General features: G+C 35.2%; 1 protein-coding gene across 4 annotated transcripts; it reads left to right on the top strand.

Annotated features, from left to right (window-relative positions):
* Positions 1-84: 84 nt before the first annotated feature.
* LOC139697597 (isoaspartyl peptidase/L-asparaginase) lies at positions 85-11683 on the top strand. Of its 4 annotated transcripts, XM_071596374.1 has the most exons (9): positions 100-173; positions 263-279; positions 397-592; positions 701-778; positions 946-1171; positions 1695-1825; positions 4758-4868; positions 5619-5739; positions 11436-11683. In XM_071596374.1, exons 3-9 carry the CDS (start codon positions 400-402, stop codon positions 11524-11526), a joined length of 951 nt encoding a protein of 316 aa, XP_071452475.1. In that variant the 5' UTR covers positions 100-173; positions 263-279; positions 397-399; the 3' UTR covers positions 11527-11683. The 4 variants fall into 4 exon arrangements, with proteins under 4 accessions (XP_071452477.1, XP_071452475.1, XP_071452474.1 ...); XM_071596376.1 differs by lacking the exon at positions 263-279 and having other exon boundaries at positions 85-173; XM_071596373.1 differs by having other exon boundaries at positions 167-279.
* The last annotated feature ends 163 nt before the right edge of the window (positions 11684-11846 follow it).

Below are 11846 nucleotides of genomic sequence, written 5' to 3'. Positions count from 1 at the left end.
AATGCGGAAATTGCGCATTGCGCTGGTAGCTACCTGCCAGAGCTGGCAGATGTTTACACTATAAATTTCTGTGTACCCAAACAGATGGCAGCTGCTTATATATTTAATTAAAAAAAGAGCAGGAATTTTAAATTGCAAAATATTTGCCGAATAAGAAATTTAAGACCGATTGGGTAAGACATAATGGATGCACCAGTAAAATTAAATCAATTGTTTATCTATTTTACGATATACATCTTGTTTATTCTTGGGCAATGTTCAGCTGGTTCCAAAGATAAGGTTTGTCTCTCGTCCTCGAGTAGAACTTGTAAGTTTGTGAAATAAAACGACCGGTTGTCATAAACAGGTCACTAGGGCAGAAGTGAACTAGTTGAATATAATAGTAATTTTTTAAAGGAAATGAAGCGCGCGCTTTTACTTGTTCATGGAGGGGCCGGTGATATCCCGGTAGAACGCGTGCAACCGAAATTGGATGGGGTAAGAAATGCTGTTAAAGAAGGATATCGTGTTTTAATTGACCCCGGAAAATCTGTAATTGACGCAGTAGAGGTAGCTGTTAGAATTATGGAAGATGACGAGGCTTTCAATGCTGGTAAATCATATTCTTGTAATCCACTGCTTACATTTTTGTAATTGGGGTCAATGTATGACTGATTTAATAGGCATCAATTTCTTCCCAATGATCACTAATTAAATTAAGGTCGTGGATCTGTTTTGAATTTGGACGGAGAAGTGGAAATGGATGCCATTATAATGGAAGGAAAAAAAATGAAAATAGGTGAGGACATTCAAAAGTTTTTTTTTGTTCTTGGGATGTTGATTAAGTTAGCAAGGCCTAGCACTTATATTTTGAGTATTAAGGAGCCCTGAGACATTTATGAAATACAGTATTATTTATTCATAGTCTAAATAAAGTATAACAAGGAAAAATATTTATTTGGCCAGGAAGTGTTGCTGCGGTGAAAAACGTATCTCATCCCATTTCACTCGCACGTTTAGTGATGGAAAATACGCAGCATGTAATGCTTGCAGGATCTGGAGCTAATAAGTTTGCAGCAGAGATGGGAGTACCCACAGTGAGTCCTGACTGGCTAGTGACTGATTATGCTAGAGAGACATTAGAAATGTGCAGAAGAAGTGGTGATTTAGGAACATATATCACAGAACTTGGGTAAATATAGTTTAATAGAAAAATTTGGAAATTGAAAGATATGGAGATGCTTACATTGTAGAAGGTACAGTAGAAGCTACAAAGGAATTGGTATCATACAAAATGGCTGGAAAAAATTATGTGCCAGCCACGTTTTAGGGATATTTAAAAGTAAAAAGATTGCAGGAGTAAATATTTATCATTGTGTAAATGCTCATAATGCGACTGTTTTTACATTCTACTTCAAAACACTTCTCTAATTAATTTTCTTTCCATTTTGTCAACTCACGAGTAAAAAGGCTCTACATTAGACATTGATTACAATTGTTAAGTTATGACTCCAACTCTATTGCTATATTTTGCTGTAAATATTTATAATAAATGAAATATTAATTTAATTTTAATTTGTAAAATCAAAAAATCCATTGCATTGCATTGGCTAATATCAAACTGCGGTGAAATTATGTGTAACTTGGTTTATTGGCTGCATTTGTCTTGAATTTCTGCAGTGAAACTTCCCTTAAAGTGTCTCTTGTATTTTTAGAGCTTCAATAGGTGAGGTTGGAACTGTTGGAGCTGTTGCTATTGATTCCAATGGTCATCTTGCAATGGCAACATCCACCGGAGGTACTTGTGGAAAAATGCCAGGAAGAGTCGGAGACACTCCAATACCTGGTGAATAAATAGCTACAATTTTTGCCCTCTCTTCTTTCAGTTTAAATTCAATTTTATTGAAGTACCTTGTTATACTAGATATTGATCACTAAGTGATTCCCAATTTCGCATAAGTGGATTAAGTAAGGGCAGTAATTGCATACACTCAAGCTTGAAGCTTTACATTCATATAAACTGAAACCAAATTGTAATGATATGTAAAGCAAATTATACGTTAACTCGTTTTATTTAGAATATTTCTTGGGCAGACAAAACCTTTCTCTACTGTCCTTCAAATGTGAGAATAGAAAAAGGTCTATTTGTGTTTTCCTCATTCCTCGCTTAACTATATCCTTCTTTGCTATTATGAAAATATTCGTTTTAATCTCTGTGTAATTTTAAATCTATGTCACCCTGCCATTTAAATTAATGGAATACATTTCAACTTTTGTTGGTGTCTAAGCTTGTTTGTGAGCTGCAATTAAATTTCCAGAAGAGTTTTTTCCTTGTCTAAATGGCATTCAATGCAATTTTTAACATCTAATTTTAACTGTTAATTCGTAGATATTTTTATGCGGGTAGGTTAAGGAAAGAAAACAGATTTCAGGCCCAATGCCTGCAATACTAATTTATTAGATAATCGTGAAAATCAGGAAAATAATGTCTTATGGAAGAGAAGGAAAGAACGGATCAGTCTAAAAAGGCTACACATCGTACATGTATGTGCTTCATTTTCTAATCATGAATTGCTTTTTTCATTTCAAGCTTAAAACTTGATTTGAGATATATGATACCTACATTTAGGTGATGGCTTAAGTTTTCATTTTGCAGGAATTAATATTTTTAGCTCACAGTTTATGACCATAAACCTTATATTCACCTCAGTAAGATTCACACTGTCAAACTGGAGATATACTAGAAGTTGGTTAAGAACTAAATCTGTATGTAATTGAATCTTAACGAAGCCCATAAAATTATGTATTGTTCTATGGCAAGTAAATCTATCCATCTATCTAATTGTATTCAATTCACACCTATTTTTTCTCATGGTTATTATAATTAGGTGCATGATTGAAAATTTAAAATTTTGTGTTAAAGAGGAATATCCAATGAAACAACAAATATTTGGATTTTAGCTGTCGCAAACTATTCCATTAATAGGTATGATTTCACAAAATAATGTCTTAGAACCATCAAAGATCCTCCTCTGACCTAATCCTGATAGCCTTTGAATTTTCTAACCTCTTTGCTTATATTTTCTCAAATGTTAGCCATTGGTATTTGTAAAACCCCTTTCCTTTTAGCAACCCATTTCTCTTTTATGTTTTTGTTTTGGAAGAACACCTCTAGTTTGGTCTTGTTGTGAGGATACTTTCTTTTAATTAAAAATGCATCGCCAACTACTTTTTCACAGTAGTATTCTATGCCAATTTCTTTGGCAATCTTTTCCACTGCCAAGATTGGTGAGATATAAGTGTTATTCAGCTCTAGATCCACAATTTTCACCTTGTTCCCCATGCGATTTTGTTCAGGTTCATTATATCTACTTTAAAATCACTAACTTCTCTGTTTTTATTATATACCTGTTCCTCCCTAAAATGGTTGCTTATGTCTTTTGCGGTCCTGAACCCCTTGTATACTTTTCCATAGTTCATCATTATTTCGCACATAAAAGATAGAGACTCTTATACAGGTACATATCACTTACAGTTTTATTAAGGGAGTCAAATCGTTGATTTATTTTCCAACGCCCATATATATCTCTGTTGTTTATGCTCCCTGCTTCCTGTTCCATATTGGCCAGACCAAGGTTCAGTGCTTTCAGATAGTCCAGAACAGGAAGAAAGTGTGCTTTTATCACACACAGTGCAAGCAACATAGGAACCATCTTTCAGAAGTGATTTACTGCATTTTTCACTGAATGTGATGCTCAATCGTTTTTGGACCATATGTAAACACGAAGTATTTTTGTCGATATTAGTTATGTTAGCACGTATGTTTGCACTCAAGTACAACACCAATTCCGGGAACATTGAAAAGTAAATGACATTGAACAAACCCTGCTGCATCTGCAAAAACATAATCTTGAAATACCACGACACACCAAGAGGAAGGCAACTCATGCACAACACGCTATCTATGATATAAGTGATAGTGGTGTGATAATAGTAATCCATGTTAGTATTATGATAATAGTAACCTATGATAGCTGCAGCGGCAGGAGTAGCAGGAGCAGCAGCAATAATAATTACAAAAAATAACGTTTGTTGGTTCCTATAAGGCATGTTTTTACAAGTATGGAGCACGTTACATTGTCTCCACATATTCTTTGCAGACATCACAGCCTGGATAATACAGAGTCAGCATATATTTCAAGAAATAAAAATATCTGTAAGTGTGCAGAGTAAAAACCAATAACATGAGTCACGAACAAGAGTATTTTCGTGGAGTTATTTATGAAGAAAATCATTTACATAGGGAAAGGGGCATGAATTCATCAACTGTATAGCATTGATGATCATGTAGGAATCGATATAGTTTGGATTGAAATAACAAAAAATTATCTATTTCTCTTAATTTTCTCGTTCATGCTTTCAAGAATTTCACCCGGGCATATCCAGGGCTCTTAGCAAACATGGAATAGTTGGAGGTACGAGCCCATGGTTTCTAATACAGGATGGTACATTATCCCCAAAAAACTGCCAGATCACATCAAGGATTGGTTGCAATAGCAAGTGAACCTGCCTTTCACATTCTTATGCGACTAGGAAAAACATCCGAACAGTGGGTTCATTTAGACTATGTATGCATTGTGGGTGAAGCTTGGAAATTAGATTCCTGCTTTTATTAAAACTATGGTGGCATTCACTTCCCATTTTTCCTTTTTTAATGTCTTTCACAAAATGTCAGTTCAATAAAAAATATCCGCATTTGAAATATCTCTCCTTTCCAGGCAGCGGAGGCTATTGCGATGATTCAGCAGGAGCTGTTTCGGCTACTGGCCATGGAGAGTCAATCATGAGGCACTGCGTAGCTCATGGCATCATTCAGAAGATGAAATTAGGTTAATAATTAATTAACTCAGGTGTCAATCAGGTTAATTTGAATTGCCGATATGCCACTGACAGGAAAGTGTCTTGTAAAATAATAATATTTCAATGTAGTCCTGAAGAGGATTAATTTTGGTGAAATCGTATATATACTTCCCCAACTAATTAAGGGTTTGTGTAAACCCACGAAAACACCCAAAGTGAAAATTCCCTTTATTAATTGTATGCAATAACTTTTAATCAGAATAATTGAATATGCAGTTTTGAAAAAAAAACTAATTTGATATAAATTTGCGTTGTGACACTTGGATTCCTCATATTTACACAATGGCATGGCCACCATCCACCAGATTTCCTTAGATCTTGGATAATGTCCTGATAAACTTGTGTAATACATAGCAATAAGAGGATAAGATCTGGTGCTTTCCTAGCAAATTTGCTTGATGAAGTTTTCTCGGGTCTTCCACCGGGTCAGGGGTTCCATGTTGGCCGACGTTTTGATGCCCGACTCAAGCATCATCTTCAGGGTGGATGATCAATCAAAGACAATCATCTACCCTGAAGACGATGCACGAATCGAGCATCAAAATGTCGGCCAATATGGAACCCCTGACCCAGTGGAAGACCTGAGAGAACTTCTTAAAAAAAATAATAAGAGAGTGTTTTATCATAGAATTCAATGAAACCACCAATTGTTAAAGTCGAGGATGTTTCTAAGCCTTTGTTTGGCGCTTCTGTTGGCAGTATGGTATCTTTTCGTGCAGGTGAATCCGCCCAAATTGCCACTCAGCAAGTCCTCGATGCAATGGCAGAGCAAACAGGCGAATCTGCTGGTGCTATCACAATTTCCAAAGATGGTGAAATTGGAATATATTTTAATTCAAGGTGATTATTTATTTTTAATGAAAGTATATATTCATTATGCCTATTTTATTTCATCCAATTAACATTGCAAAAATTTCGAAGATGATTAATTGAATCATAAATTGATTGGGGAAAGAAAATGGTTTATTTTTTCCATTTCGATGTCCCAAAAAGTTTTGCCATGCTTTGTTTTCCATCATGTGTGAACAAAACATTTATTTTACTTTCTTTGTACTATTGTGCCAATTTACTATGCCAATAGGGTTTTGTTGTGTAACCTATTACCCTAATATCGTAAAATCTAGAATTTACCTCATGTTGGTGAAGTATGATACAAGGGTTGCTATTTATATTTTGAGCCTTGACAACACAAAGTGCTTTAAGTGCCATCTGACATTTCTATCTGAAAGTTTGACCCTTTTGAAGGTAACTTTCCTCGGAACATTTTGTCGTTAATCATAACTTGTGTTGTTCACAGTGACTTGAAAATTTTGTCTTGGCGAAAAAATGGAGTTAACTCGTGAACACTTTCATACCATGATTTTTTATGATTTTAGATGAGAATTATCAAGACAGCAGTGCATCGATCAACTTACTTTTACTTTTGGCAATGAAGCCCCATCCTTTGCTTCTGTGAATTGCCCGTATAACGAATTCCATCATGGCCACTGTTCGCTCAGTGACGAAAGTCATGAAGGTGGTCCAAAATCAGTTGTTGTGCTAGAAAATATTTATGCTGTGCAAGAAGTAGTAAAGGAAGATAGTCATGTGACTTATCGTGAGATCGAGGCATCCTTGGGGATTAGTATGACGAGCATCAATAAGAAAGTATATGAACTATTGAATTAGCTGTGAAAAATTGAATTGAATTTGAACTATGAATTAGCTGTGAAAAAAATTTGTTCGCATTTGATCCTGCATAATTTGACAAAAGCTCTAAAAGATGCTCGTGCCAATTGGGGCAAAGAAATGCTCAAGAGATTCAATCGCTGTGCATCAAAAGCTGTGTATAACATCTACACAGGTGAGGAATCTTGCATCTATGCGTATGAGCCCAAAAAAAAAACAGCAATGGGTCTTCAAAGACGAGCCAAATCCAACAAAAGTGATTCGTATATGATGCACATCGAAGCAAATGATCGCCTCTTTCTTCGGAATAACTGGACATGTAGCAACCATACCATTAAAGCAACGTAGAACCGTGAATTCTGAATAAATTACTGTCTTTTCATTATTAGGCTGCAAATATAAATAGCAACCCTCGTACTTATCTCACTCCCCTTTTGCTAATTTTTGACCTCTCATTACACACCTGGTTGAAATTTTTAATACTTTTGCAAATTCCAAGTTCTGCATCATTTTCATGTTAAAATATTGCTCATAAAAAATATGATGCTCATACTTACATAAATGTTTGGCACAAACCCATGAACATTGGCTGCAACATGCACATGCAATATCAAATTCAGAAAAAACATTGATCACCAACATGAATCCGGCCATGACCATTGCTAGAAACTAAAAGTATGAACTTACTGGTCGGGAATATTGTTGAGATATTCGTCAACCAAGTAGAACATGTTACACAGTAGATATCTTTTTAATGTATGCTTAAATGCAGCAGTTCCCTTAGTACCTTGATACTTTTGGGTAGTATGTTAAACTGATAGTAACTGACTGTTTGTTAGTTTGTTATAATCTGATGCCCATTTCACTGGTCCTTGCATTTCAATGCTTTAGTTCTTATATTCCCATAATGAATGTAATTCCTTCATCTGGTGTTATGGTGATGATAGGCAGAGTTAAGAGAATAGTTTCCAATGTTATTTTTTATATATAGAATTAAAAACATAATGTAGATGCACGGGAGTGGTAGCAAATTTAATTACTGGAAAATAGGCCTTGATGGAGCAGTGTGAGGTTTCCTGGTGATGATTCTAATAGTTTCTTTTGCATTTTAAAGATGGTTTGAGAAATAGCCGCTGATCCCAATAATATTATATTGTAGGTTATATTTGAATAAATTTCCCCATCGTATAAATTGAGTAGTGCAGTTTTACTTGTAGTTTCATTCAGGTGTCATAATAAGTAGCAAGTTGAAGTGAGCTTATGTTGAAAGGCTTTTACGTGAGTATCCGAAGAAATATTTGTGCATAGAGAAATACCTAGAAATTTGCATTCTGTCACATGCTCAATTGATTGGACATTGATTTTTACCAGCAGATCATCTGACACGTTCTTATTGCGTGTAAAGTATACTATTTTACTCTTATTTACATATAAGTCTAGAAGGTTGTCTGCACACCACTTGTCTATTGTAAGTGCCACAGACTTAAATTTTTCCACAAGGCTGGGATATGTTTGTGTTGATATTATTACATTAGTGTCATCAGTATACAACACTGATATTATTCCATCATTATTTGGTAAGCAGTTTGGTAGGTCATTGATGTATATCAAAAAGAGGAGTGACCCAAGGGTTGAGCCTTGTGGAACACCTTTGTTAACTTGGTATGAATCAGATGAATATTTTGACCCATCAATGATAACACTACCTTCTGAGTGCAATTATGAATATAGGACTTCATCCAGTTTAGAGGATTTCCTCTAATTCCTATTCTATTGAGTTTAATTAGTAGTCTATTGTAGTTTAGATTATCAAAAGCCTTTGACAAGTCAACAAACATTCCAAGAGTTTTGCGTTTAGCATCTAATGAATTAAGTATGCTGTCAATTGCCTGACATATGGCATTTGTGGTAGACCTTTCAGATCTAAATCCATGCTGAGTATTTGAAAGTAGGAAGTTTTTTTCCAGATAAGATGCTATGTGCATATACATGGCTTTCTCGAATATTTTAGCGAAGGTATTTTGGACGGCTCTTGGTCTGTAGACATTCAAATCATTAACACAGCCATGGTTTTTATAAATGTGCACTACTTTTGATTCTTTTAATTTGGATGGGAAAGTACCTTGTATCAAAGATTCATTGATTAAAAATAAAAGGGGTGCTTCCATGGCTTCATTATTACATGGCCATGTGAAAATGAGTTCCTCAAAGCCATATTTGGCTGGAGTTGCACAATTAAAATTGTTGATAAATAATGAAATATCATTGGCTCATATTATATGTGTGATATTTTTATTTTAACTAATATTGGTATTTATTTAAAACATTTTCATATTTTTATTTTTGTCTGTTTCTCTTTCTTTTGTATTACTGTACAATATTTAGTATTTTCAAATGCCTCATTCAAAATGTTATGCAAGACAGAATTTACTTTGAGCAGAATACAAAATTGATGTCTGATACCCCTTCATCTAATCACTGTCTATATTGACTTTATCACCTTCTTCACTTCTCAACCACTATTACCCATTCTTTGGCAACAAATAGGCTGTTGTCCTAAGTTTCAAAATGTCCTGAATCTCTATTATGTCTCATCATCTCCTATACACCTTGAAGTTTTTAAATAATTCTGGAAGAGTAAGTTTCATATTAATATACATTCATCATTTAGATTGAACATTTCAACCGCATTTGTGTTGAAGTTTGTTTTCTGACTGGTCTCCAATTCCTCCGTTTGCATGTATTCTGCCTGTGCAAAGCCTGATTTCAGTATTGATGACTTTACTTCTTTGATAGTCAAATCAACGAAATTATCAGCATCCAGAATCAATGAATTCTTGAAAATATCCGACACCTTATTAGCTGACTAATAGAGTAAGCAAATATAAGCAAACGAATCGAGTTAGATTCTCTAAAATTAAAACCATTGCATTACATGTGTTCATGAAATCGATGCAATCACAATAGCATATATTTTGGCTTAAAAAAAATTGAAATTTGCGTGAAGGTCTTTCTCCTTTTAGGCATAATATTTTGGATGGCATCACTCTCATTTTTACGGGATGGATTTATTCTTTTGAAATGTAAACTATGACCTAGAATATATGTACATAGGAGGTATTAAAATGTAGAAAATTTTACTCATAGTTTTATAGAATTTTCTAGAAATACAGGTATGTGTTGCATATTTAGGAATATTTGCAAAGATTTACAAAATAGGAATGCCTCAGAAATGCCTCGTATGACGATTTGGGAGTTTTCAGAGCAACAGTCCCTAAGGATTTCTAAGGGGTGCATACCTTTGCCTGGGCTTCTGCACCACACAATTATCATTAACCATTTGTTTTTTTTCCTTCACGTATCCTTATTCACGTTATTTCACAGTCAGTTATTTGTCAATCTAAAAAACTTATTTTGTTGTCACTAACATAAATGAATATTCCTCCACCCCTCCCACCTCAAAATCTTCTATAAATGTTAATATTTGACCAATAAATTCTTGCTAATGCTATGTTATCATGAAGCCAAACTTCTGTGCCAATTATGATGCAGAGATTACATGCATGTAATACAGTCTCAAATTCGTTAGTTTTATGGAGGATACTTATACAGTTCACCTGGATAATTTTTAAGCCCTTAACTTCAATTATACCATCTATACCACGCACACAATGGCATCTTTCTCAAGAGCTGCTGAACAATGCACTTCTTACCAAATATCCCAGAGTTACTTGCCATTTTCTATCATCTTGCCTGAATATGTAGTGTCCTCCACTTCTGGTCCCTGCTTCAATTCTTCTTCCTATTCTCATAGCTACCTTTGTAACCTTTCTCCCATTGGATGAGGCTGTTGCACAGTGAGTAATTTTGCCTCTGTGTTGGTCGTTGTTTTCCACCAGACCACCTTGGTTGACTCTTGTATATGTTCATCTTCCTTTATGTGTTCATTAAGTCACCCAGAATTTTGCCATGCATATGTGAGCTGTGCGTATAGTGCCTGTTCTGTTAGTTTCTGTTATCCTTGTTTTTACTGTTTGTTAAAAATGGAAATTGACGAAATCACGGGGCAAGGAATCAATATCAAGTTTTTAGGTGAAGTGCGGTAAAAGTTATCAAGAATTAACTGAAATGTTGACCGCTGTTTACGGTGATAATGCTCTGAAGAAAACATCCATCCGTTTTCAAGTGGATTAAGTGTTTTAAACATGGCCCACAAGATGCCACGGATGAAGCAAGACAGGGATGACCTTCAACCACCTGTGTTGACAACAACATTAATCGTGTGCGGTCCCTTGTCCTTAGCGATCGTTGAAAAACTGTCCGAGTGATAGCTGATGAACTGAATTTAGGAATATCAATAGTGCTCACTATTTTAACTATTTATATTTTCGACAAATAGTAAAAACAAGGACAACAGGCACTAACATAAGTGGCACCATACAGACAGCTCGACGATCCGCCAAGCACAGTCGGCTCATTGGGTCTCAGGCAACTGGTGCCACAAGTGGGCGGGGCTATTGTCAGTGCCATAGCCGCCAGATTGCACCAGTTCGTGCATTTATTTTACAGACTACGTATTACGTACCCAGGACAAGACTCTTTAAAGATGACAGGTTTCCTCTGTGAACAGATTCTGCTCAAGACACATTTTACCGTGTATCTCAATGTAAAATGCAATATCCATATGGTAAAATGGCCAGTGTGTGACTTCATGTTACTCCTAAGCTGTTAGGAACTGATAAAGTAGCAGTGGTATTTTTTAGTATTTATTATACTCTTCCTTCCCTAGTTGTGAAAGTACAGTGACTAATGAAAGTATTGAGTTGAGGCATGCTTGTTGTAGCTTTATCTGATTTATTTATTTCCAGGAGAATGGCATGGGCGTATCAGCAGGGTGATGATATCCACAGCGGTATCGACCATGGGGATGATTTCATAGAAAAGGCAAAATGTCCATGATAACATTGCACATAATGTGCAAATTTCCATCAATATTTTTAACTGGGTAAAATCAAATTGCTGGACAGGGCACAAGTTATTTTTGTAATCATTGATACCACTATATACTTAAATTGGTATGCTATTTGGGTGAATTACAGAAGGAATAAGGTTTTGTGTAAAAATAAAGGGTTATGCATAAAATAAGGACCAACATCAACTTTTTCACAACATCAATTATGCTATGGAGTAAGTGTAAAATGTAGCAGATGGTGACTTTGTATGCACATGGAGAATTTCCTCATGCATTGCCTAATTTGAAATAACTCTTGACCAAAGGA

This window comes from Hetaerina americana, unplaced genomic scaffold, assembly GCF_022747635.1.
Source record: "Hetaerina americana unplaced genomic scaffold, ioHetAmer1.1.p SCAF_8, whole genome shotgun sequence".
NCBI classification, from domain to species: Eukaryota; Metazoa; Arthropoda; class Insecta; order Odonata; family Calopterygidae; genus Hetaerina; species Hetaerina americana.
Note: the sequence above shows the minus strand (reverse complement) of the source record. Positions and strands in the feature narration are given on the sequence as shown.